At 48.7% G+C, this 27,048-nt stretch overlaps 1 protein-coding gene across 3 annotated transcripts in view; it reads left to right on the top strand.

The window, feature by feature from the left end:
* Usp7 (ubiquitin specific peptidase 7) overlaps positions 1–26,690 on the top strand; it is a 56,360-nt gene extending 29,670 nt beyond the window's left edge. For 2 of the 3 annotated variants that reach the window (XM_078024620.1, XM_021727650.3), the window contains 29 exons: positions 1,504–1,702; positions 3,865–4,003; positions 4,683–4,771; positions 6,022–6,130; positions 7,001–7,131; positions 7,512–7,566; positions 8,517–8,597; positions 8,684–8,774; positions 11,229–11,311; positions 13,177–13,286; positions 14,127–14,283; positions 15,322–15,466; positions 15,993–16,123; positions 16,504–16,638; positions 17,093–17,194; positions 17,330–17,435; positions 18,232–18,324; positions 18,406–18,473; positions 19,128–19,228; positions 19,849–20,002; positions 21,069–21,136; positions 21,607–21,715; positions 21,809–21,886; positions 22,454–22,554; positions 23,342–23,441; positions 24,390–24,509; positions 24,647–24,718; positions 24,859–24,949; positions 25,378–26,690. In XM_078024620.1, the coding sequence (XP_077880746.1) occupies positions 1,504–1,702; positions 3,865–4,003; positions 4,683–4,771; positions 6,022–6,130; positions 7,001–7,131; positions 7,512–7,566; positions 8,517–8,597; positions 8,684–8,774; positions 11,229–11,311; positions 13,177–13,286; positions 14,127–14,283; positions 15,322–15,466; positions 15,993–16,123; positions 16,504–16,638; positions 17,093–17,194; positions 17,330–17,435; positions 18,232–18,324; positions 18,406–18,473; positions 19,128–19,228; positions 19,849–20,002; positions 21,069–21,136; positions 21,607–21,715; positions 21,809–21,886; positions 22,454–22,554; positions 23,342–23,441; positions 24,390–24,509; positions 24,647–24,718; positions 24,859–24,949; positions 25,378–25,484 (3,125 nt within the window). In that variant the 3' untranslated portion in view covers positions 25,485–26,690. The remainder of the gene's footprint in view (positions 1–1,503; positions 1,703–3,864; positions 4,004–4,682; positions 4,772–6,021; positions 6,131–7,000; positions 7,132–7,511; positions 7,567–8,516; positions 8,598–8,683; positions 8,775–11,228; positions 11,312–13,176; positions 13,287–14,126; positions 14,284–15,321; positions 15,467–15,992; positions 16,124–16,503; positions 16,639–17,092; positions 17,195–17,329; positions 17,436–18,231; positions 18,325–18,405; positions 18,474–19,127; positions 19,229–19,848; positions 20,003–21,068; positions 21,137–21,606; positions 21,716–21,808; positions 21,887–22,453; positions 22,555–23,341; positions 23,442–24,389; positions 24,510–24,646; positions 24,719–24,858; positions 24,950–25,377) is intronic. The other variant, XR_013427142.1, reaches the window with a different exon arrangement.
* The last annotated feature ends 358 nt before the right edge of the window (positions 26,691–27,048 follow it).

Here is a 27,048-nt window from a genome sequence, read left to right as displayed (position 1 = left end):
AGCACAGCCTTCCAGCAGAGAGGCCAGAAGTCCTGTGGTGGTTTCCAGATTCTCGGGGCAGTTCGTCCAGGGGTCTGTAGAGCAGGCCTGCTGACAGTCGATTTTATTGGCTTCTGCAACTTACGATATCAGCGTCTCCAGCCAGCTTCTTCCTTTTCGCTGACTTATTCCTAAAGGAGGCGGGGGAGCACCCCACTTGTGCAGGCTGGAATCAGTCATTCATCTCTTAGATGAAACCCCCTCTTTGATCTGCTCTTCTGAAGTGTACTCCTGCTCTAAGCCCTGGAGCAGGGACACGCAGAGCAGCGCCACAGAACCTGGGAAGAAGGTAAAAGTACTGACTGTCACCAAGACTTTGGGCTTTTATTTCTTTGGTAAAGAATACGCTCTCGTGAGGGCTGATGGACATGTTTTCTTAAGAACAAATGCAGTTAGTCGCAAACTTTCAGCAATTTCTGTGAACAGAGATGTGGCCGATCCTGAGAACTCAGTTGCGTGAGTACGGTTTGAAGATTGATGGGTCACGGGGTCCCATCATGATGGCCTTCAGAGGTCTGAGGTGATCAGGTGACAGTGGCCTTAGTAACATGCTTTCCCACCAAGCCCACAGTCTTATTTGTGCCTTGTGCCCCTGGGGGTCAGGGGTGTTGCATTTGGTTCTGAGCCAGGAAGAGCCTTCCGGCCTGGCCTGTTTGGTGGTGTGTGGGCCCTCAGTTCTTGTCAATTGGCCACCTGTTTGCTCTCTACAACGAGAGGCACAGAAAATGAAAGCATTCAGAGCCGTCTGTAGCCATTCGGCCTTTTGCAGCAATTACTCTATTCCTGAGTGTTGGTCAGCAACAGACTTGGCAGTGGCCATGGGATGACAGTCACTGAGTAGTGTGAGAAGCCAACAGTGAGACACTGCCAGACTCTTCTCAGCGAATGGGCCTGTGGCCTGCAGTGGCATGCAGATGATCAGTAAAAGGTGGAATATTCAACAGAATTTTAAGTCCTTAAATGAGTCGTCAGTCTTGTACCTCAGCAGTGTCAGGCCGGCTGGACGCGCCTTGCCTCGAGCAGGGCTGCGCAGCAGGGCGCTGGCGACCCCTCCTGGGTCCTTACTTTCCAGTGTCCAGCCATGTCCCACCCTCCACCTGAGGCCCACGTCTCTCCATAAGCCCCGTCCTTGGTCAGTTATGTAGTCATCTTGCCCCTTCCCTCCGAGGTCTTTCCACACCCGTTCAGTGACCGGGATGCTTGGGAATGAAGATGTAGGAGACTATCATGTGCCACACTGAACTGTTGAGTAAGAGGGAAGGCGAGTATGGTTAGCCCTCTGAGGTAGCAAGGATTCACTCAACAGAGGCGGTCGCCTTTCAGTCCTAGCTGTCTGATAAATGGAAACCTTGCTCTCGGGTTTAGTCGATAGATGGAGATTGCATAGAGCAGTCCGTGCCAAGTGCGTGCTAGTGCTTGCAGTTAATGCACAGGCTCCGTGATTGATGGCGTGTTTTCTTGCAGACACCAGTTGGCGCTCCGAGGCAACCTTTCAGTTCACTGTCGAGCGCTTCAGCAGACTGAGTGAGTCGGTCCTTAGCCCTCCGTGTTTTGTGCGAAATCTGCCATGGAAGATTATGGTGATGCCACGCTTTTATCCAGACAGACCACACCAAAAAAGCGTAGGATTCTTTCTCCAGTGCAATGCTGAATCTGATTCCACGTAAGAGTTTAAATGATGCAACTACAAATCCACAAATAGTTATTACATTATTGGAAGCCAAATTCAATCAACCTTCCTCGATTTCATTTCCAATTTCCTTGCTGCTTCCACACAGCCCTTTGCTTTTAAATTAGACTAAACACATCTCTCTTTAAAAGTCACTGGTACGTATTTTCCAAACTAGAAAAGTATATTTTTTACTTGCAAATAAAAACTGAAGTTTGTGTGTTTAAAATCTGCAGCCCGTGGAATCTGGGCCATCCAGACTAGCTGACACCGAACTTTGCCCTGTGCTTGCTGCAGCTGCCTGAGAGCAGCTTGCATTCAGGACCACGCCTCCCCTTCGTTGAGAGATAGATAGGCTAATCCTGTGGATTATGCAGAAAGTACACATTAAAACCTTAAGTAGTTATGTTATAAAATGCCTTAGGCTGAGAGGAATCTTGGTGGTCCTGTTTACATGAAAATGAAGATAAGAGGCTTCACATTTTTATGAGTATTCTAAACTGCCTACCCATTAATTTGATCTCAGAAGTTTACAAATCTCCCCTTGGTATCAATAACTGTCAACTGTTAAACTTTTAGCAAAAGGCTGCTGACAATCTGTTGAAGGGAGTGCGGGTTTGTCCTCTGGAAGCTGCTTCCTCGGCCCTCATCGGCCTGAGTCTTGCTCCACCCCCAGACCTGGGCCCAGGGAGCACTGACTCTCTGTGCTGTACTCGCATGGCCCTGGGAGCACAGCTCTTTTCTCCCTTCCCAGCTGGGCTGGGCCTGCTCTGGATAGATTGCTTACCTGGCAGGTGGGAGCCTGGTGTTTGATCCCAGCCAGAGCCTGTGTATAGGTTAAAGCTTCTCTTCTCTTTGGCATTATGATATGATCCTATGAGATTTGGGCTGGACTTGTTCTTGTCTATAGTTTTTGGCCTATATGGTAGTTTCAAGAACTAAGCTCTCCATATCTTGTAAGTAACCTGAGGAAGCAGAAATACCCATCTGAACAGCACTGTCCTTCAATTTGCTTTAAAAAGCATATCATAGCTGGGTGCAGTGGTGCACGCCTGTAATCCCAGTATCTGGGGAAGCTGAGGCAGGAGGCTTGCAAATTCAAAGCCAGCCTCAGCAACTTAGCAAGGACCTAAGCAGCTCAGCAAGACCCTAGGTAACTTAGTAGTGATACCTATCTTAATTAAAGAATTGGGAATGTGGCTCAGTGGGTAAGTACCCCTGGGTTCAATCCCCAGTATAAAATTTTTTAAAAGTCCATATTTCAGAGATCAGTGGCAGTTTTCACAGAGAAAGCCCCACTCAGTGGTGAGCCCTTTCTTTAGTGGCTGTAAGGTAGTGAACCATTTTGTTTTCTAAACGTCGGATCCTGAGCCCCTTTGTGGTCTGCTCCACACCTCAGTCCATGTGTGGGCCATCACCGCGACCCCTGTCCCTGCTCGCGGAGTTCCTGGCTGCCTGGGCAGGCCTGTACAACTGGGAGCTGGTGCAGCTCCCTGTGCAGCCCAGCAGGCAGCCAGAGCACCAGCCCTTCCTGGCACCTGGGAAGGTGTGCCGGAGAGCGGGCGGGGAGACAGTGCGCAGGAGTGGTGCAGGGGATGCCTCCTGTTGATGGGTCCACATGTACACATGGGCATATGCTCTTTTCTTTTCCCCCCAATTTTTCATTGCTGGGAACTGAACCCATAAACTCCTATGAACTGAGCCTCACTGAGCCACTCCAGTGCAGTGTATTTTTATTCTTTGTAAATAATCATTCTCTACTGAGAGGTCATTATTTTTTTTTGTTTGTTTCTTTAATCTTGTCAGCTGAAGGAACGAACCCAGGGCCTGGCATGCAGCAGTCCTCTACTGCTGAGTTGTGCCCCAGACCAGTCACAGGCTTTAACAAAATCCAAGTCCACTGTGTGAAGTTCAGAAACTTGTATTTTGTAGACGCAGTTTAAAAATACTGGCTTCAAGTATTTTAGGAACTAAAAAACAAATGAGTTAAGTCATTTCAGACTCCAAGGACACCCTTAAGCCCTCCCCATTTTTAAGAGGTAAACGAGCCTTTCCCCACCCAAAGGAGAGAAGGCATTCCCTGTGCTGGGTTAGTGTCTAAGCATGGCAGGCCTCAGCTGAGCTTCAGCTGAGGCGCAGGTTGTCTCTCTGAACAGGTCATGGTCTTGCCACGCCCAGGCAGTGCTGAAGATCATCAATTACAGAGATGACGAAAAGTCCTTCAGTCGCCGCATTAGCCATTTGTTCTTCCACAAGGAAAACGATTGGGGATTTTCCAATTTTATGGCCTGGAGTGTAAGTAACAGAGTATTTAGTCTGAATTCTCCACTAGTGCTTTAATTAATTCTTACTTCCTCCTGTAGCATCTTGGAGTGAAATTTTTGCTTTGTAGGTTGGGCAGGTATCTGTGAAATCTATTTGATTTCTGGCCTTAGCTGCTGGCACACCATCTGCATTCAGGGCTCCACTCCTGAGCACACCTGGAGGCTCCTTCTGATGGGCGGAAGTCCCTTCACCAGACATGTTGCTTTGTGGGCCTGTCTTGGGTCGAGCTAGTATAGAGTTGTTAGATTTTTCAAGTTAGTTAATTTTGGCTCATTTTGGTAGTGTATTGTTTTTTGGAATGTTCTTGCTTCTAAGTAACTCATTACTGCTGAATGTTACTGTCTAGCTTGAGTCCAGAACCTCTGAAGTCCTGCTGTAGCAGGTGGACGCTGTGGCTTCATCCATGCTGTGCCACTGAGCCCTAGTACCTCTGGGATGGCTCCTGAAGAGCCAAGCTGTTGAGGTTTTGTTCACAGACCACTGTTTAAAACAAATCAAAGCACTTTTAAACTGGAAGCAAAATTGGGGTGTTAAAAAAGTAGTATTTTAATCTGTTAAGTACAGGACACAGGGAATATTGTCCTTTTGGAATGAAGTCACGATTTGTGTGTTCTTATGAAAGTTGGATATTCTTATTTATCTTTTATAGGAAGTGACTGATCCTGAGAAAGGATTTATAGATGATGACAAAGTCACTTTTGAAGTCTTTGTGCAGGCGGATGCTCCCCATGGAGTTGCGTAAGTTTTGAATGGGTGCTGTTAAAAATACCTTTGTGCTGAACTGAAGGAAGCAATAGCATGTGTTGTTCTCCCCTCTGCACCTCAGCACACGACAGAGATGCCTCGTTTACCACCTGGCAGATTCACTGGGCAGTTCCTTCCCATCATTCACTCCTGGGCACTAGGAATGTAATGGTGGTCAGCAAGACAGCCATTTTCTTCATATCTGGAAGACCTTTGCAGACGGGTCTAGTAGAGGAGTCCAAGGCTGCATGTAAACACCCACTGTAGAGGAGCTGTGCCTTTTATTTTGAGGGTGGCAGGGACATGATAACCTGGCCAGATGTCCTTGAGCAAGGCAGAGAGAAGCAGGCCCTGCTGACAATTCAAGTGGTGGGGAGTGGGAAGCTCCAGCTGGGGCCGTTGCTGTCCCACAGCCGTCCTGCTCCCGGACGATTTCTGTGTATGAGGAGGGAATTGGGGTGGAGGGGAGAGGCTTGCTCTCTCCCAGGTGGCATTCTCTGGCTCCCTGTCAGACATCGGGGTGGAGTGAGATACCTCAGAACCTACCTTTCCTAGCCAGCCACCAAAATAATAAAATGAGGGGAGCAGCTCTGTGTAAGTTCCTGCCTGTTTCCTTCGTCCATGACCCATTACAGGAAAGGTGGGCTGGGGCCGTTCCTGTCTTGCCGAGTATATATGTGACATGTGTAAGGGGTGCAGGATAAAACGCTCTGCGAGGCAGGCACACTAGAAGGAGCATGTGGGTGTTCTCAGTGTCTTTGAGTACTTATCTTGACCAATAACAGCCTTGCCTTGGGCTCAGAGGCTCTGGAGTTTGAGGCCATCCTTGGCAACTTAGCAAGACCCTGTCTGGAAATTTCTAAAGGGCCAGAGGGTGGCTTAGTGGCAGTGTACCTGCCTAGCATGTGTCCTGGGTATAGTCCCCAGTGACACAGGTGCACACACAGCAGTGTATGAACTGTCAGCAGATGTGACCAATGCTATGTGAAATCTGGGATCGAATTGACAGTCACAGAAATGAGCTGGTGGCCTTTGAAGGGGAGCTGTGTAAACACTGAGGCCTGAGTGTCCTTCGTGCCCTGGGCCTGGTGAGGAGAGGTGTGGACCCTGTTCCGTCAGGTGGTAGAGAAAAGGCCATGGCACCCAGAAGGGGCCTGTCACCAACACCCAGCCAGCCGCCGCACGTGTGTCGCAGAGCGCAGCCACCTCCACGCAGCCACCCTCAAGCTTGCCTGGTCTTTCAGGTGGGACTCAAAGAAGCACACGGGCTATGTCGGTTTAAAGAATCAGGGAGCGACTTGTTACATGAACAGCCTTCTGCAGACTTTATTTTTCACAAATCAACTACGAAAGGTAAATTAATAGTATTTCTCTCTCCCACCTTTCACCCACTCTGTCAGGTGTGTCAAGGGTCAGAGTCCCCAGCAGAGGTTTCTGTCCCTCACTGTGTGTGCTGCAGGCCTCTGCACTCTCTACAGGGAGCCCTGGCTGGGCTGGGGCTTGTCATTCCCTTGTGCCTAGACACCGGCTGTCTTAAGCTAACTTGGTGGTTGACAGCATAATTTTATAACTTTAATTGTGCTGGAAATGACAAATATAAAAATTAAACAGGAAAGCCATTAGTGGCAACAATTGAAGTTTTTGTTTCGAAATTGAGTTGATTCTTGGCTCTAGTCTGATATTCACTTTTTAGGGATGCATCTTGTTTTTGTAAACATTGTAAAAATCCACACTCGGGATCTAATGCATGGTAGGTGAATTTTGAGGACTTGGGAACTCTGAAGCCGTCCGGCTGCAGGCGGACACTGTTGTTGGCTGTTGGATGAGCCCCCTCGTCGTCTGCACGCCCCTGTCCACATGCTGCTGGGCGGGGGCGGGGGTTCTGTAGGGAGAGAGCTAAGTGGGGTAATTCCAGTGTTATTGAAGTTTTTCAAATCTTTTGTTCATGAGTAATGGTAAATTTAAAACATCACTTTAAGAAATATGGAGTGAATGTGGGTCTTATTGTGTGGTCTGCCATAAGTAATTATCAAAAACAAAACAAAAAACCTCTTTTTTTTTTTTAACCTTGTGTTTTCCTAGATTGTCTCTTAAAGACATTCATGACTTCAGACTCTCTCACCTGTTTGGGGATAGATAAAAACCCTAGCAGTCACCTATTGTGATATTAGAATTGATACTTTTATATGAAATAGAATTTTGATTCTGAACCAATTCTTTCAGGCTGTGTACATGATGCCAACGGAGGGCGACGATTCCTCTAAAAGCGTCCCTTTAGCTTTACAAAGAGTATTCTATGAGTTACAGCACAGTGATAAGCCCGTAGGAACAAAAAAGCTAACAAAATCATTTGGGTATGTACCAGAGCCTGCCCCGGGTCTCCTTGCTTGGTGAGGGGCGGGTGAGTGGGTCTGAGCGGGGGGCAGAGCTCGCAGGGTGGGCCTACGCCAGGGAGGCTGGTGCTTTTAATCTTTGTATTTTGTCTCATCTTCAACATCTGTAGCTTTCAAATGTCTGTACACTTGCTTGTAACCCTACCTTCCCTGGCAGCACAGCTTCCAAACCCAAGCTGAAACACGTGTAAATGTTCCTGTCTTTGAATTATAGAACCTCCAAAATCTTCATAAAAAAGTTAACTGGAGAATAATGGCTGATTATTCAGTTGAGTTTTAAAATCTAAGTTGCTGTTTAATTTGCTCACTTCAAATATAGATGTCTGTTTTGTCTTTGAAAGGTGGGAAACTTTAGATAGCTTCATGCAACACGATGTTCAAGAGCTCTGTCGAGTGGTAAGTGTCCAGCACTAATTGTACAGTCCTACATTAACTGTGAAGCACTGTCAGGAACAGTCAACCCAGTACAACCTGAGACCTCATTCAGACAGCACCCGTCTTTGTTTAGGCCAAACCCAGGCTAGAAGAGAAGGAAGTGTCTGTCTAGTTTTAAATGCTGGAGAGAGCCGTTTGATTAGCTCTTTGGAGGTGAGGTGTTAGGGGAAGTTAGGGTGTAAACAGTCGCAGGCTTTTGACTTGGTAGACTGGTGTACACACACACGAGCAGAGAGCCAGACTGAATGCTGGGGTGGTGTTAGTGGTCCTCAACCGCTGCTGCTTGGTGACTTGGGTGCTGCTCTGGCATCCAGACCCTGGAGCACCCCATTCTCAGTGGTGCAGACCTCCACCCACTGTCATTTCTCCCCAACCTCATTAGGCACTAGCAAATCCTTTTCCTTCCAGTTGTGATAAAAGACACACACACACACACACACACACACACACAACATGGATGTTCAAGGTGATTGGCTGGGCAAGGTGTGTTTTCTTTTTTGCAGCACTAGCTGGATTGAATCCAGTTCATTAAATATCCATGGACAAACCAGTCAATCCTGTTGACAGGCTCAACTCATTAATCTCTTGGTGTGGACCATTACGAGTTAAGTTTAGTGATCAATTTACATGCTTTTCCACAGAGGTAAAATGAATATTAAAAATGCTTTTAAAGGCACTACAGATTACTAATTCATTCCAAAGGCTGTATAAAAGGTTAACCTCAACTGTTGCATGTAGATATTTTTGTAAAAATCCAACCAAGAAGGAAGATTTTGTATGTTTTTGATAATTGCATGCCAAAGGTCGTAATAGTCTAGAATTTCTTTGACCGTTGACATTTCCGAGTATTAAATTACTGTATCTTACTGAAGTGAGAACATCATTTTAAAAACTCACCTCTTCTCTTTCAGTTGCTTGATAATGTGGAGAATAAGATGAAAGGCACATGTGTGGAAGGCACCATTCCAAAATTATTCCGAGGCAAAATGGTGGTATGTGATCTTTAGCTTAAAGAATGGTTTTTAAAAATTTCAGTGCAGATTTGGCTGTTAATGAGGCCCCCTTTTGCTTACTGCAGTCGTATATCCAGTGCAAAGAGGTGGACTATCGGTCTGACAGAAGAGAAGATTATTATGATATCCAGCTAAGTATAAAAGGAAAGAAAAACAGTAAGTGTCATGTGCAGAAAGGCATGTGCTTTTGATTATTTCTATTTTGGTTTAATGTCTCGTTTACACACCTTGTTTTTTTTTTTTAAGTGTGCAGTGCAATGGGTGGACAGACACACACACACACACACACACACACACACACACACACACACACCCTGAACTCTGCCCCAGACCAGCCCAGTCCCCAGCTCCCCTCTCCAGCACCTCAACATCTGGGCTTCTAATAGCTCAGGATAACTTTGCATGTTCTAGATGATTATTTAAAGGGAATCATGTAGCACAATGTCACCTTTTCTGGTTTCTTTGGTCCAACATTATATTTATGAGATAGTCATGTTGTAATGAGTGATAGCTTGATCATTTTCATTGTTTATAGTGTTACATTTTAGGGTTGTACCACAAACTCTTTTCCGGAGTCTCTTTCTCCGGTTGAGGTGCTAGGTGCAAGATAGACACGTCCCCTGCCTGCCTTCTCAGCAGGTACGGGATTTCTTCTTGGATCTGTGGGGTCATATGTGGTTCGCATTTCCTTGAAGATCTGTAACGGTCTTTTTCAAATGCTTTTTAATGATTTAGGGGGAGACTTACTTTTGGGGGGGTGGTAAGAGACTTGTTTGACTGTGGCTGCCCAGGTCTCATTTCTGTTTTGACTCCTGTCCTTTTGAAGGGGTCTTCAATCACAGGTTCGGAGGCTTTCCCGGGTGGGGCTCCCTGTCGGGTGTCCCTCCTGCAGGTGTCCCGAGGCCCTCCTCTCCCTGGCACAGGCTGCTGGGCGGCCATCCTCCTTCCAGTTCTGCTGTCCTCTTGTGTGCATCATTTTGAGGAGGTCTCACGTCACCCTTTGTCCCTCTGTCAAAGTGTCCCTCAAAAAAGCCCAGTGCTTTTGGTTTTCCTTTATCGTGGGCTTTAAGCTGCCTGGGTATGAATCACACTGAGTTCTGGGGTAGTTTCTCCATGTTCTGCAGCTTGGTGTTCACTAAATGTCTTGGATCTGTGGATTTATAGTTTTCATCAAATTTGGAAAGCATCTCGGCCGCTGGTCACAGGTTCTGTGCTCCGCACCCCTCCTGCTGCCTAGCTCACTCCATGGGTCAGCTCCATTGCTTTGTCCTCCACCTCCCCAGTCTTCCTGTCTGCTGTTGATCTCATCCTGTTGTTATTTTCAGATCTAAGAGGTTTTATTTGGATCCTTTTACAGAGAGATTCCAAGTCTCTCCTTCACACCACCTGTGCTTGCCTCTGTGCTTGCCTTAAGGTAGAGGCTGCAGTTTGTGACTGTCCTGATGTCCCCGCCTGCTGTTGTCGGTCGCCTGGTTTCTGCCTGTCCTCCTCTAGGATGGTTTTGGCTCTCAGCTGGACTGTGGCTGCAGCCTCTGCAAACTCGGGCTTCGTTTCCTGGGTGACGGGCATGCTGAGGACGATGAGTTCGCTTGTAAATGGTCTCCTTCTCTCCAGCCCTCTTTTCAAGCCTTATTAGGTGGGAGCATTGCAAGTGCTGTTGACGGTTGATCTGTGAGTCTTTTGCTGAGTCTCCCACAGTCAGGAGGTTCCCCACTGTGGCTGGTGGGAGCACTTCTTCATCATGAGTCCAGAGGCCTGTCCTCCCTGATCTTTGTCTTCCTGGGGGCCCCTGAAATGTCCTCACCCGATTCGCCGATGGTTCTCCCAGCCCATCTCTGCAGTGCTCTGCCTCGAATTCCACCGCCTTGGCACCTCCTGTTCTCGTGCCTGTCCGCAGGGCCCAGTGGATGCAGACCTCTGTCTAGCTTCCCTCCTGTTCCCTGTGCAGCAGTCTGGGGGACGTCCACAGTGAGCTGGCTGTCCTGGGACCTGATTCCTGTCACCCCCAGGTGTGCACTGCTGGTGCCATCTGGCCCTCAGACAGGAGCAGAAGCCCTTCCCTAGCGTGCTGCTGGCCTGCCACTCTTATTGCCATTTGTTCAACAAAACTTCTTGGTGTTAGTGACGACACCCATCGTGTCTGTCGTCACTTTTCTTGATGTCCTCTTGCCTGGTCCTGTTGCCTTTTCTGTCTGTGAGCCCCTGTAACAGGTGAGTATTGGGCCAGCGGGCTGACCCCACCTTGTGCAGGTCCAGCTGAGCCCCAGGTTTCTGCGTCTCCATGCCACTGACCACCCTGAGATGCGCTGCCTCTTGCCCAATTTTTGTCCCTCCCCTCCAACCTGTGCAACCTCAACTGTACCTTTAATAGGCCTTGACCCTGCAATGCTGCCACTTGAGCCACTCTTGAGGAGTCCCTCAGTGTCCTTTGAGCCAGCGAAGCTGGCAGTGTGGCAAGCTCAGCACAGATGTAGCAGAGGGTACTCATTACTACAGTTGGTTTCCAGAATGTTCTAGATGCACTGATGTTTATAATCTGCGCTGGGTTGGTTCTGTTACAGATAGTCTCAGTGATCACATGGATTGACCTGTTTCTCTCTCTCTTTAAAGTATTTGAGTCATTTGTGGATTATGTGGCAGTAGAACAACTAGACGGTGACAATAAATACGATGCCGGGGAGCACGGCCTGCAGGTAACGTGGGTGTCTGCTTGTGTCCTGTTGCAGCCTTTCTTGTGTCCCCTGCTTAGTTACCAGTGCAGAGCCTGCCTGTGCCTTGCTGTGCGCTGTTGGGCTTAGAGGCTAAGGAATTTCACACAGAGTTCAAGGGGTCAGGGTCGGGGTGGGCAGTCGCGGGGATCTCAAGCGCAGCAGTGTCCAAGCCCAGCTCAGCTGCCCTGCAGGTTGGAGAATTGCCATGGGGTTGGAAGAAGTTTTCTCTTGTCTATTGTGTTCATTGCTAGAGCTTTTCTTCAGTTTTTCGTGGTCATGCATAAAGTTTATTTAGTTACTTGATTCCTTTTAGTTAGTCACACTTTTTTTTTTTTTTAAAGTGTAGTTAGTTTTGAGGGCTACAACTTCTAGGGTCAGGAGTGCATTCCCTAGCAGGGGACACTCTGGGCATCTTGCAGAGCACTGAGCCTCTTGAACAAGTGACCATTCTATGGTTTAACGAGGTGACCTGGGCAGTGGTTGCTGGTCTACTCGATCCAGCAACCCAATGGCCCAGGTTCTGATTTTGCAGCCTCCTAACCTGAACTCATTGACTCAAGTAATTTCTTATTTCAGCTTTGCAGATTGGCCTGTGCTGACCAAGCTGTCAATGCATGGCTCATGGTGCCAGTGTACCCGTTCTGTAGTAGGCAATGTGCCCACTATTCTGCTAGGTTAGAGGAACCAGGGCATGGGTTAGATCAGGTCTCTTTACAGGTCTTGATTAGAGCTTTCTCATCCAAGTGTGCTAGGAAACATTTCTGTTCACTCACGAGAATCGCTCTGTGGGGTCTAGGTGAGCAGTGCGTCCTAGGCTTGGCCTGTCTAGTGGTGGAGAGGATGTTTTTGTCTTCAGTGTCGTCCTGTAGTGTGGCCCTGGTTCCTGGGAATTTGGGTTTTTCTTTGCAGCGGTACCATGTCTTCCTCAGCATTCTCAGGCATACTAAAGAAAGTTGCCAAATAGATATGTTCTGCGGAGCTCCCCCAATTCCTCCAAGTCTCTGGCCTTTATCGGAAGCACACCTGTGAATCGGGCACCCAAGTGGAGGTTCTCAAGGCCTTATTTTGATGAGGGACAGATAGCTGGCCGATGGAGGCCAAGAGCCTAGAGGTCACATGTCCCTCCAGAGGAGACCCTACCTAGAATATGGAGCTGCATGCCAGTGTCCAGTAGCACAGAGGCTGGCACCAGGGAGAGGAGTACTGGTTAGTGGGACTGAGCAGTAGGCTGAGCTCTGACAGGACCTGGTGAGGGAACCCAGGGCACACAGGCTGTTTGCTGGTGGTGGCAGCCATGCTCATCTGTGCTGGTTCTCGTCTCAGCTTCCACTGCATGCCCAGTCGGACACAACTGTAAGCACCAACTTTCTAATTTGCCAAGGAGTGTTTTTTCTTTGATTTTTCCCTACGTGTTTAATGCCAGTTAAATATGGCTGCATATGTAATTAACTTAACCCCTCCCCTTTGCTAGGCATCAACTTAGTACTTAATCTCCCACACAAATGCTGGTGTGGTGTGATTTAAATGGCAGAGACACTGTAACTTTCCTGCCTTTGCCCATCCAGAGTCCCCAGACACATTCAGTTGTGCTGAAATTGTATTAACTTTCACTGCTTCAAGAAATACTAGAGGTGAGCCAGGTACAGGCACACACTGTAATCTTGGTGACTTGGGAGGCTCAGGCAGGAGGATTACAAGCTTAAGGCCAGTCTCAGAAACTTAGTGAGAGAGACCCTCTATGAAAATAAAGAAAATCAAGGACCAGGAGGTGTGGCTCAGTGGTTGAGTGTCCCAGTACTGAAAAGAAAAAGAGATGAACTAAGTTTGTGTTTCTTCTCAATGTTCAGGAAGCAGAAAAAGGTGTGAAATTCCTAACATTGCCACCAGTGTTACATCTACAGCTGATGAGATTCATGTATGACCCTCAGACGGACCAAAACATCAAGATCAATGACAGGTAATCCCAAGGGCGGAGCGTGGAGGTGCTGTGGTCTGTGGGCAGCTCATCTTCTTACCCTGGTTGGTCTGAGCACCAACCTGTGTACAGGCTGGCGGATGGTCAGTCACCTTTCAGGCTTGAGGGCACCCTGAGCAGACCCCCGACTTGCCCCCGACTTGCTCGCCCTGCTGTGGCCTTATGATGAGGGCTGCCTGGTGGGCTGTAGACATTGGGGTTTAGTCCATCCTCACCTCACTTTTATTAGAATTGTGTCTAGTGTTTTAAAAATTATGATATTTCACACAAATGTCCAGATTTTTGGCATCATTAGGAACTCGGCACAGGGCTGCCACTCCACGGCGCTGGGCGTGAGAGCCAAGGGTTGGAGCCCGTGGGTTCCCTGCAGCTCTTGTGCACTTTGTCACCACTGGTGACGAGATTTGACCACCTGAATCTAATGCTGTGAAGCCAGCAAGAGCCAGGGCTTCTGCAGAAGGCAGCCAAGAGGAGTCTGTTCCCATCTTCGCTCCCAGCCGCAGCCTTGGCCCGTCTCTCAGGTGGCAGTAACTCTGCGGTCTGCAACTTGGCCTTGCTGATTGATGCCCAAGGGTTGTCCACACCCTAGAAAGTTCTCTGTAGACTATCCCAACACTGAATGTTATGTTAAGCCCTTGGATTTGAACTAGTTCAAATTCTAGTGCTTTTTAGGCATTTTTCTCAAATCTAGCCACAACTTTATATTGACATAACAATGAACAGATTTTCTAATTAGTGGAAGCTATCTCAGAAGTATCAAAAGTGCCTTCCCTTAAATGTATAAACGAATGTTTAATTTCTTTAAAAAATTTTTCTTAATAGATTTGAGTTTCCGGAACAATTACCACTTGATGAGTTTTTGCAAAAAAATGATCCTAAAGACCCTGCAAATTATATTCTTCACGCTGTCCTGGTTCACAGTGGAGATAATCATGGTGGACATTATGTGGTTTATCTGAACCCCAAAGGGGATGGCAAAGTAAGTGTGGGGCCCAGGTGATAGGACCCTGCAAACTCAGCTATGCTGTGCTCCCTTCCGCTCTGCTCCTTGACCGCGTCCATCAAGGATCCCTGCCCTGCCTTTGATGTCCAGTTTTCTTGCTGTGCAGTGCCATGTTCCTGTCCCTTCATTTGCCAGTACTTTAAAGGTAGAGTGGTAGGTCGGAGATGGTGCTCCTCTGTTAGTAACAGACACTGGGCTTTACAGAGTGCTTTACAGCTGAGAGGCACTTACTTAGTTCTGCTCACAGGTTGCTTGTGTATTGGGGGCCCCTTGTCCTCCATCTCATCCTCTTCATAACACTCAGGAGGGCAGAAGGTCTGTTAGCATTTGGCAAATGAGGGTTTCAGAATCAGAGCTCCAAGACCACATGGCCAGCAAGCAAGGGATCAGGGGTGGAGTGCCTTTCCTGTCCCTTTAAAGTGGCTTTATTGGAGGCAAGAGATGGGAAGATGACTATCATATACAGCTGTGCTGGGTTTTTTCTTTTCTTTTGTACCTGGGATTGAATCTCAACCACTGAGTCACACCCCCAGCCCTTTTTTGTATTTTACTTAGAGATAGTCTTGCTAAGTTGTTCAGAGCCTTGGTAAGTTGCTGGGGCTGGCTTTGAATTCTCAGTCCTTGTGCCTCAGCCCCTGTAGCCTCTGGGATAACAGGTGTGCACCCTCACACCTGGCTTTTTTCTTGTTTTTAAGTCATCAGTTTGTTGCAGTGTGTCATGGGATGATATAAAATATCCCATTGAACTGTACAATCATAGCACCAAGTGTCAACTAGCTGAATTAGGTATGTTTAATTCTCCAGATTTGTTAGCACCTGTCATTGAACCCGAGTAGGAAGTGGAGCTGGTGAAATGGCAGCACTTCCCACGGAGTATTAAAGAGGCAGATGGCAGCTCTGCTGCTCTGTGTGGCAGCCTTGGGGAGGCCACGCCTGCTCTGACCCAGCGGAGCCTCGTGCGAGGGCCGGTCCTGGCGCCTTGTCTCTGCTGATGTCTTGCTGCTTTCTTTCCAGTGGTGTAAATTTGATGACGACGTGGTATCGAGGTGTACTAAAGAGGAAGCCATCGAGCACAACTACGGAGGTCACGATGATGACCTCTCTGTCCGACACTGCACGAACGCGTACATGCTGGTCTACATCAGGGAGTCGAAGCTGAGTGAGTGCAGCTGGACTTTGTCCTGCTCTTAGCCACGATGAACCCACACAGTTGTGCCATGGGTACCCCTACTGCCTTGGTATTTTACACCAACGGAATGCAATTAAAAGTTAACAACATGGACCAAGCTGTGTTGCCCATCCAAACCTGTTTCTACTTACTCTGCCTTCCTCAGACCATCCAAAAGCAAGTGGACAGGGCTTGCAGATTGTAAAGTGGACTATGGTGCCAAACAGTTTTACTTTTTAAAAATTTATTTATGTTGATGCCAGGGATTGAAGCCAAGGGTGCTTAACCTCTGAGCCACATCCCCAGGCCCCTTTTTATTTTAAGACAGGATCTTGCAAAGTTGCTTAGGGCCTAAGTTGATGAGGCTGGTATTGAACTTGCAACCCTCTTGCCTCAGACTCCTGAGTTGCTGGTATTACGGTTGTGAACCACCATGCCCAGCAGTAATATCACTTTAATAGGTCATTTTACTAGTGGCCGTGGCACCAAGGTGAAAGAGGATGCATTTGTCCTGTAGGTGAAGTTTTACAAGCTGTCACAGACCATGACATTCCTCAGCAGTTGGTGGAACGATTACAGGAAGAGAAAAGGATCGAGGCTCAGAAGCGGAAGGAGCGGCAGGAGGCCCATCTCTACATGCAAGTGCAGGTCAGCCTCTGCCCCCTGAGCCCTGCCACAGACCACTGGACTTGGGGGACTTGGACACAGGTGCTGGTCAGCACTGAGGGATTGGATGTCCACCCAGTGTAGGAGTAAGGGCTTAGGTGTGAGCCGGATGGAGGCCACATACAGCAGTGCAGTGTGTGTGTGTCAGACAGGACCTCCTGGGGAGGAGGAAGGGCTGTAGGGAGAGCACCACAGCAACCCATTAACTAGAGGCTCTGCTGTTCTGTTGTGCTCCTCTGGTCTCCTGAAGAAGTCCCTTCAGAGGATGAGCCTAGCCTTCAGCCTGTGTGGTGTGAATGTGCCTCGCCGGACTCCTCTGCTATCTGTCAGCTGTGAACTCTGTTCTGTGTGTGTGTTTTCAGATAGTTGCAGAGGACCAGTTCTGTGGCCACCAAGGAAACGACATGTACGATGAAGAAAAAGTGAAGTACACTGTGTTCAAGGTTCTGAAGAACTCCTCCCTGGCAGAGTTTGTTCAGAGCCTCTCCCAAACCATGGTGCGTGACCCCCTTCCCTCGCCCATTGGCACTTCCTGCTCTGCCCAGGCTCCTTCTCCACCCCTTAGCACAGATTGGCTGCCTGTGGAAGTGGGGAGCATCCTGGGCTCTGCTTCTGTTGGAGCCAGGGAAGGAGATGCTGAGCTCTCGACTCCAGTGCAGGGAATCCACAGCATTTCAGAGCCTGTTTCTACCCTGAATGGGTCTTGCAGTGGACTGGCCGAGGAGCAGTGCGGGTGGGCGTTCCTCCCCAGCTGCAGCAGCATTTTGGAACCACGGGCCCTCTGCCCTGGAGTGCTAGAGAGCCCGAGGAAGGAGGTGTAGCTGACCAGCTCAGACGGGGGAAGGGTTATAATTAGCGCCCCTCCCCCCAACACAGAAGCGTTAAATTAGTATAGAATTGAAAAGTGTGTGATGGTGGTTGTTCTGATCTATTTTTATTTTTCTCCCCTAGGGATTTCCACAAGATCAAATTCGATTGTGGCCCATGCAAGCAAGGAGTAATGGAACAAAGCGACCAGCAATGTTAGATAATGAAGCAGACGGCAACAAAACAGTAAATATCGTTGGTGCTGGGTGTCTGTGGCACTGCAGGAGGCATCCCCTCTGCAGGCGGTGCGCACCGCGTAGTTTTCACTCTGTCACCTAAGCCATTAACATCTTCTAAAACCAGCATCTCTTTTGGAAATAGATGATTGAACTGAGTGATAACGAAAACCCTTGGACAATATTCCTGGAAACAGTGGATCCTGAGTTGGCTGCCAGTGGAGCAACCTTGCCCAAGTTTGATAAAGATCGTAAGTGCCCATGCAGTGCCCGGCTGCACATAGCCCGGGAGAGTTGGGGTCCTGGAGCGTGCTGAACACAGAGGGCCGAGCCTCCCCTGGCAGAGAGACCTGCTGCTCAGTGCCACAGCTACTCACCGAGTCCGTGTTCAAGGCTTTGGGCAGCTGTGCTGAGGTGGCCTGCCCCGTGCCTGCTCCGGGCCCCTGAGTCGTGCGCATCTCTGATCACATTGGGCAGGGGTCACAGGTGTCTTTCAGGGCCAGGTAGTAAACATTTCATTCTCTGGGCCACCTTGCCTGTTGTCATGTAGAAACAACCACAGAGTGTGCACCTAGACAGGTGGGTGTGTTCCGTTCAGCTCTAAGAGCACCCTGACCCTCACAGTAAAGTTCCAGGTCTTTATTGCTGTGAGGATCCACTTCTGGCAGAGACCCAGCTAACATATACTCCCAGCAAGTTAGTGCCAGGATTTTCTTTTTTGTTTTTGTTGTTCCTGGGAATGAACTTGGGGCCTGTCACGTGTGAGGCACGTGGTCTGCCTCTGAGCTGCATCCCCATCTGTCCAACTTGGGATTTCAAGTTTATCATCCTTAGAACTATCTTTACTGCCTGGGGTAGTTGTAGTACAGGGCGTGAAATCTGGAGCCTACCTCTGCTGTCATAGGATCAGCAGCCTCTTGACACTTTTAGGGGGACATTAAGCTATCATTTCAGTCATTGACCTCCTAAGCTCAGCTGTTTTGCTTTTTTGTTGTTAACATTGTAATGAGTGTTAAGATTCTAACAAACCCGTTCATCAACTTATAGATGACGTAATGTTATTTTTGAAGATGTATGATCCTAAAACACGGAGCTTGAATTACTGTGGGCATATCTACACACCCATATCCTGTAAAATACGTAAGTCCTGCTGCACCTGCCCTCTGCATGGATTTGCTCAATGTGTCTCAACTGTGAATTAAAGCTTTTCTTCTATCCTAGGTGACTTGCTTCCAGTTATGTGTGACAGAGCAGGATTTGTCCAAGATACTAGCCTTATCCTCTATGAGGTTTGGATGACTTGTTTTTCATAGTCATTGTAACAGTCGTCATTGGAGGTGGGAGGGTGGGTGTTTTGTTTAAGGTCCTTTAAATCCAGGCTTCTGGTAGTTTGAGTTCAGAAATTACACATTTTTAGATTTGTGAATTTTAACTTATAGGATCAGTGATTATTAGGTACCTGTAGGTTTGTTTTTCCCATTAACATTTTTTTGTTGTTGTTCTGGGAATTGACTCCAAGGATCCCCGAGTCACTGAGCCACATCCCCATTTTTTTATGTTTTATTTTAAAACAGGGTCTTGCTGGATTGCTTAGGTTGGTCTCAAAATGGGAGGCTGAGGCAGGATGATTCCAGAGTTTCTGGGATTACAGGCAGGCACCACCCACGCCCAGCTTCCATTGACATTTCAACTTGGTGTGGGTGCGCTGGGTGTGGTGGTGCATGCCTACAGTCATTCTGGCTCCTTGGGAGACAGGCAGGAGGATGACCTAAACCCAAGAGTTTGTGGCCAGCCTGGGCAACATGAGGAGAATCCATGTTTTTTTTGTTTTGTTTTTTTTTTTTTTTTTTTTTTTTTAATGGTGAACAGAATTGGGTATAGAGAAAATACTTAAATTATGTGCAGACAAATTTTGTAATGAACTTTTATATCTTTTACTATAGGAAGTTAAACCGAATTTAACAGAGAGAATTCAGGACTATGACGTGTCTCTTGATAAAGCCCTTGATGAACTCATGGATGGTGATATCATAGTGTTTCAGAAGTACGTACCACCTGATGGTTCCATCCCTTTGCACCAGCATCTGGTTTGTCCCAGAACCAGGGTACATTTGCACTTGGACCTGAGCCATGAGTCCTTGCAAGTATCTGAGTGTTGGCAGTAGCTAGCCACCTCTGGGTTTTGGAGTTAGGGGCAGTGAACATTGCCATCATTTAAAGCTCTTTTGTTTCCTAAAAATGTCGATAGCTGTTAGCAGGTGGGAAGACTTGTTCTTCCCTCAGCACTGGAAGTCAGAATTCCTTGGCCGTATCTGCTCAGGTAACTCATTCAGACCCATCTACAGCAGACTCAGTCTGGTTTGCAGTACTTGAAGTCAGGAACAGCTTCCCATCAGACAGAAGCCTCCCCTCCGAGTCCTGGGGCTCTGCTCTCCAGCAGTGCTGTGCATGTGGTTCTTCTGTGAACCTAAAGAGTGCAGAGCAACCTGAGCCGCACCCTGCTGGGGCTGCCAGCTTTTCTGTGGCACTGGTGACATAGTTAGGTGCACTCCTAGCACCCTGCACAGAGAGGGTCTGTGGGCATCGCTGCTGCCCAGCAGATGAGGTCCCTCAACAGGGGCACTGCATGGGCCTCCATTCATTCTGAGCATTTCTTTTCCCCAGGGATGACCCTGAAAATGATAACAGTGAATTGCCCACTGCAAAAGAATACTTCAGAGACCTCTACCACCGTGTCGACGTCATCTTCTGTGACAAGACTATCCCCAACGACCCTGGCTTCGTGGTCACCTTGTCCAACAGAATGAACTATTTTCAGGTATCAGAAAGACCTGTTTATTTTTCAGAAGTCTGTTGAGGAAGCTGTCTGGCTGTGGTTTGGGAAGGGTGATGTTAGACCTAGGCCGATGCTCTTGGGAGCTGGGCCTGTGCTTCCCTGTCCTCCACTGTGTCTGCGTATCTATCCCAGGAAAGCTTCTCTGGTGCTGCAGTCTGGCTGGGCACAAAATCATGAGCCACTCAAGCAGGAACAAACTTTATTTTTGAAACTGCCGCCAATGCCCCGTATGCCGATCCACACTTGTGCATTCTCCCGGAACCCCTCCCCCCCAAGTTCCTCCCCTGGAATTCCCTCCTACTGCACTTCCCCAACCAGTGGGAACTCTCCAGGAGTCCCATAGCAGGCTGAGGTGAACAACAGGAGTCCAATATCCATATGAATGCAAATCTTAACATCTCAATAGCTGCTAGCTTGCAGCTAGCTGGTGCCACCTTTCAACCAAAAATGCCATGCATCATATTACTTGGCTGTGGCTCTTAGCACTCTGGCATAATTTTGTTTTGAGAGAGAAGTTGCAGTAGCCCCTTTGCCTTAATATAACATGGCAGGTGTTTAATCGTGAGAAAATAAACATAAGCATTACCATTAAAAGTAAGAACTTTGAGCCAGGCATGGTGGTGCACACTTTGTAATCTCAGTTGCTTTGGAGGCTGAGGCAGGAGTATCTCAAGTTCAAGGCCAGCCTCAGCAAAAGCGAGGCACCAAGCAACTCAGTGAGAAAACCCTGTCTCTTAAAAAGGTGGGGGGCGGGGGCTGAGTTCCATCCCTGATACCCATCCCCCCAAAAAAATAAGAACCATGAGATGGGAGTCGCAGAATCCAGTGACAGAGACATGACCAGCGCCTGAGATGGAGAGGCCCCTTGTGCTGATTCCACCCAGGCCATCGTGTGTGTGCCTCGAATTGTCACATCCTGTGCCATGGAGTGTGGGCACCACAGAGATGACCCCTTGCCTGCTCACAACACATTGCTTTAGTTAACCCCATAAGATACGAGGCCCAGGAGCTGTGCCCCAGACACAAGCCTGCCTCTCTCCGTCTCCAGGTTGCAAAGACGGTCGCACAGAGGCTCAACACGGACCCCATGCTGCTTCAGTTTTTCAAGTCTCAAGGGTAAGCCATGCCCGTCGACTCGGGGATTTCTCTTTACTAAGTGCTTTCCAAAGCTCATCGAAGCATCTTGGAGCTGACATGCTGGTAGTTGGCCACTGTGCCTGAAATGCCATTTCTCACCTCCCTTGAGGTCTGCACTTGTCACAACTCATGTGACACCCACGTTACTTGGAGATGTCAAAGCAGTTGACGGCTTCATTGAAAGCCAGAGTGTTTCATGTACACTACTGGTCCAGCTGCGTCAGGGTCATGTGGTCAGGCTTTGATTGCTGTCACCTTTGTGGACAACATTTGAGTGTGACAGCTAGAGGGACTTAGGTCTAGGAAACGGGAGTGTTGAGTTGAACCTTGAGCCAGGCCCAGACCTCATGTCTAGGGGTGGGGCCAGGGGCTTGCTTCTGTGTTCACTCAGGATTTGTGTTTTAGGCCAATAAACACTTCATTTATTGATGTGCTGTTTTCTTGTGTAGTTATAGGGATGGCCCAGGTAATCCTCTTAGACATAATTATGAAGGTACTTTAAGAGATCTTCTACAATTCTTCAAGCCTAGACAACCTAAGAAACTTTACTACCAGCAGGTATGAGTCCAAATCAATGTCCCTCTGGGTGATGAGGGGAAGGTGTGGGCTTTTGTGGAGGCCTATCTAAACTGCATGTCTCTTTCTTCATAGCTTAAGATGAAAATCACAGACTTTGAGAACAGACGAAGTTTTAAGTGTATATGGTTAAACAGCCAGTTTAGGGAAGAGGTGAGTTTTGGCTTTATTGGCACTTGCCTGTTGTCAGTGCTAGCCTGTGTGAGAGGCCCTCGTTGCATCGCGGTCCTCCCCACTCGGGCAGCCTGCACGCTGCCCACGAAGGTCTCTCAGCCCTGAGCCTGCCGCACTCGGGGCCTTTTCTGGACACTTTGTCTCTGCCGGCTCTTCTCTTCAGCTCCCCCAGGGCTGGGGAGGGAGACCCCATTGCCGGCCCTTGGAGAACTGATGTGGCCAGAGCCACGGTGTGGGCCTGGCTTTTCCCTCTGAACCGTGTCCCACTCTCCCGGGGCCCTTCTCGGGGCCACTTCCTGTGGTGCTGGAAATGGCAAGCTTTCTGCATCAAGGTGGCATTTCCTGACCTCCTGTCAGTACTGGCTTGGTCCAAGTATGGGCAGATGGTCCCACCGTGCGTGGTTTCACAAGCAGGGGCCCTGGGTTTAAGGGGAACGGTGGTGGCCCACGGGGTGCTTGAGCCAGTCGGCCAGGGTTCCTCTTCTTATGTGCTGCAGCAAAAGTCTGTTTTCTCTAATGCGACTGTGTCATCTTGTGGTCGCGTAGGAAATAACACTATATCCAGACAAGCATGGCTGTGTCCGGGACCTGTTAGAAGAATGTAAGAAGGCCGTGGAGCTGGGTGAGAAAGCATCAGGGAGGCTTAGGTGAGTGTTTCCCCAGGTTGGAGCTGGGCAGGGCTGCTCCCAGCCCAAACAGTGCACGTTGAACCCCTTAAAACCCACTGCCACGTCCTCCTGAAGCTGGTGCTGGGTGGAGGTTTGGAATAATTTTATTAAACCATTTCCCCCGCTCTTTGTTTTCTGATGTTAATGACTGTAATTAAAGTTGAGCTCAGGTGGAAAAGCCACCACAGGAAAGGTCTGGTTTGAGTTGAATGATCAACTGACCCTGGAAAAGGTGACTCCTGATTGTATTTGAGACTCAACCTCATATTTGTGTTAGAATTGTCGGCTGATGCTGAGTTTGGCGATCAGTGTTTTCTGAGAGTTGGGCCCTGCTCCTACCACTTTGCCTCTGGTCAGCTTGAAGGACAGCTGACCTTTAAACAAATGAAGAGACTATTTCTCTCTGAAGAGGGAGTGAGAAAGTATCTGGTCCTCCCCGCCCAGACCTCCTGGTGGGGAAGGTTGGCTTGATGAGCCTGACTCTGGGCCCAAGTGTGGCCATGGGCTAGCTCCAGAGGCTTATTGACTGGACTCGGGACCACCTCCTCAACCCTTATCAGGCCCTGCTTCTGATGTGTACGGTTCCTTTGTTTTATACATAAGTACGTAAATCTAGAGGAAGAAGATAGGCGTGTTCCAGTAGCTTCATGGATTCAGTTTGTGGTAGCAGCCAGATTTGTTGGTTTTTTTTGTTTTGTTTGTTTGAAGACATGAATACATATGTGTGCATATATATTTATTTGCCCCATTTTTTCCCTTCATTTAGGCTGCTAGAAATTGTAAGCTACAAAATTATTGGTGTGCATCAAGAAGATGAATTATTAGAATGTTTATCTCCTGCAACGAGTCGAACATTTCGAATAGAGGTAACTGTCCCCTTTTGGCAGCAGAGTGCATTTGGATCCTGGGACAGTGTGTGGCAGGGCGGGTGTCTACTGCCCATGTGACACTCACTGTGAGTCATACAGAGGACCTTAGTTTGGTTCATGTACCAATAGTTGAAGTGCTTTCTGAGATAATTTAGTTCTTCCAGACTACAAAAGTGATTCATTATGAGAAAATACAACAGAGTTCGCCATTTCCATCATTTTTAAGTGTGTAGTCGAGTATATTTACTTTGTCATGAAGCCTTCATCACCGTCTGGCTCCAGAACTTTTCCATCTTCCCCAGCAGAACCGCTGTCCCTATTAAACACTGGCCCTTGTGTTCTCCCTTGGGTCCACCATGCTGCCTCCCTCTGTGCGTGAACTCTGGGTGGAAGCCTACAGAATTTATGCTTAGAATCCAAGTTTAATATGGACCCCAAGTGCATGTAGGCAGAAAGTGTTGGGATGCCATGAATTGAAAGCTGAATGTTTTCCTGTGGTAACTACAATAATCGGCACTCTCATTCTGCAAGGTTTATCATAGTATTTTGGCAAAAATGTGGTTCCGCTGCTTAGTTTTCCATCATTATAACAAAATACCCGGAATGCTCATCCTAAAAGTGTATTGTGGCTCACAGTCTTCCGCCCCTCATGAACTGGTCCCTGTTGCTTTGGGGTCTGTCAGGGAGCTCAAGGTGGAGGAATGAAAAGAAGAGACCAGGGTTCTGCAGTCCCCTCCACAGGCACACACAAGCCCTCCCACGTGGGCCCTACATTGAAAGGTCCTGTCACCTCCCGGGAGTGCCAAACCTCTGATGCACTGGCCTTGGGGCCCTCTGGAGTGCACTCTAGCCTGCTCGGTGGAGTGCCACATTAGAATTTAAGTGCAACACGTGCCGGCAGCGAGTGCACTTAGGACACTCTTTGTGTTTGGAATGTGTCCCCAGGAGATACCTTTGGACCAGGTAGACATAGATAAGGAAAACGAGATGCTGATCACAGTGGCCCATTTCCACAAAGAGGTGTTTGGGACATTTGGAATTCCGTTTTTGCTGAGGATACACCAGGTAAGAGTTTGAGGGAAGGTCAGAACTGGAAGCTTCTGAACAGGTGTCGTTCACCTGCGCTCCTGCCTCAGTGAGCGCAGCCGCGGCACCGAGACGGTGGGAGTGAGCATGAAGCACTCGGTCCTTTGCCTTCCCAGGGCGAGCGCTTCCGAGAAGTCATGAAGCGGATCCAGAGCCTGCTGGACGTCCAGGAAAAGGAGTTTGAAAAGGTGCGCTCCGGGGCCCTGGCGAGAACGCAGGGGCCGCCCACTCCAGCCGCGACCAGTGGCGCTGCTTAATCAGTAATGCCAGAGATAGGAACTTTGCAGTGTGCAGAAATAATGGAGGAGTCTTGATTTTTGTCTTCTAGTTTAAATTTGCAATTGTAATGATGGGCCGACACCAGTACATTAACGAAGATGAGTATGAAGTGAATTTGAAAGACTTTGAGCCACAGCCTGGTAAGAGCCCTCTCCCTGGAGGGATTCATCAAGGGGAGCGCTCCTGAGAGGCAGTGGGCACGGATGGGGAGGTGGACAGCCGGCTCTTCGCTCTCCACGTCGGGGCCCCTTGGTAAACAGGGCGTGACAACCGGTGGCCCCTGGACTCTCAAGGATCACAGCCCTTCCCGTGGGCTGAGTGCTGCCTGAGGACTGAGGGACAGGTGCTGGTTGCCCTGACCCGCAGTTCCCAGGGCTGCCTTGTGGAAGCGAAGCCCTCACGGCCCCTAAGTGGAGCGCCCCTGCTCCAGGCAGGCAAGCACAGCTCAAGGGCCCGGCTTCGCTGAGACGCCCACATGCAGCTGTGGGGGTGATGGCTCGTGTGGGTAGGAGGTCCACGATGGCCCGCCAGGGGCTCTAGGGTCTCACGTGTTCTCTCTCCCCACCAGGTAACATGTCTCACCCTCGGCCTTGGCTAGGGCTCGACCACTTCAACAAAGCCCCAAAGAGGAGTCGCTACACTTACCTTGAAAAGGCCATTAAAATCCATAACTGACTTCCTTACCAGTGTGTTCAAGGCGGGACAGCGCGTGGGTGTGTGCCCCTTTTTAACAGCCGTAGAACTTTGGTACACGTGTACTCTAGCCGAAGTCTCCAGCAAGAGGATTTGCTGCTGATGTTAATTTTATTTTGTTGAGGCTGTTCAGTTTGGCTTCTCTGTATCTATTGACTGCCCTTTTTGAGCAAAATGAAGGTGTTTTTATAAAGCTTGGATGCCAATGAGAGTTATTTTATGGTAACCAGAATGCAAGGAACTGTCAGCGTGATGGGGAGAAGAGGTTCCTAGGACGCGTGTCACTGGCAAAAGGTCTCTAGGCTGTGTTTGGGTGGCACAGGCTGCCTGGCTGCCCGCCTGGGGCCTGTCCACAGCCTGCAGCCAGGCAGTCTGTGCAGGCTCGTCTGACTTAACTCCTTCAGTTATACTTTTAGTGACCTTTTGTGCATCTGTAAAGGCAAAACAGAGAAACTCACAACCTAATAAATAGCGCTCTTTCCTTCATGTGTGCATTGTCGGCCCTTCCTCGGGTTCCTCCCCTCCGGATGCCTGGGGTCTTCTAAATAAGCTCATCTCACCTCCGCCAGCCACTGCTCTGCAGCCCACTTGCCAGGTGGGTGCACTGAATACAATCCTGACAGATGTTTTTGGGTCTTTATATTAAATTGGACACGTTAAATACAATGAAGGTTCACTCTGCTGCCTCAGCAAGCTTAGTGAGCTCGCAGCTCCTCAGGACGAGCAGGTGAAAGGATCACAAGTAGAATCCGAGGAAACGGGCGGCCAGAGCGACAGGAGAGCCTTTAGCAAGAGGGCGCGCTCGCTGGTGGTTAGGAAGCTGCTGACTTTGTACAAAGGGTAAAATAACAAAGGAAAAATGAAATTGTATATTTAATGAATGGACATGTACAATTTGCCACGGGGAGAGGTCACTTTTTGTTGGGTGAGTCTACAAGTGGATGTCCCTGGTGTCATACTCACTGTGTGGTTCATTTCGGCCCCCGCCTCGTTTCCTTTTCATTTGGAGCTAATGCCAGCTGCGTGTCTAGTTTCGAGTGCAGTAAATAGAATCGGCAGATCACACTTACTTTTCCTCCTTTTCCAGTACCTTTGTTTCTGTAGCAGCAGTGTTCACCAACTCTTCCTGTATATTGCCTTTTTGCTGGAAAATGTTGTATGTTGAATAAAATTTTCTATAAAAATTCAGTGAGTGACGTGGAAGTGGGTGGAGGAAGGTTGCTGCCCTCCCGCTGCTGCCTGGGACGCCCTTTCGCCATGCACACGTTTCATGGAGCTGCGTTTCCTCCTGATTCCAGGGGCTGGGGTGGGGAGGGGAGACTTGCCTCTGACTGGTCACAGTTAAGTGTAAGAAATAAAAGACTGAATGAAATGGCGTCGCCGGGTGCGGGGCTGGCAGGGCTGGCCTCTGGCCTCCACCCTGCGTCCGTGGCATCAGTGCCTGGTCTTTTGGCAGTTGCCTCGGAGGGTCTCTTCGGTTTCTGCTGTGAGCGCTGCCCTCCTGCTCAGGCTGCCTCGCCATCCAGGCCTGGCTTCCTCTCGAGCA

Source organism: Ictidomys tridecemlineatus, chromosome 10 (assembly GCF_052094955.1).
Source record: "Ictidomys tridecemlineatus isolate mIctTri1 chromosome 10, mIctTri1.hap1, whole genome shotgun sequence".
NCBI lineage: Eukaryota > Metazoa > Chordata > Mammalia > Rodentia > Sciuridae > Ictidomys > Ictidomys tridecemlineatus.
The sequence above is the reverse complement of the archived record's forward strand: the minus strand, read 5'-3'. Positions and strand labels throughout refer to the sequence as shown.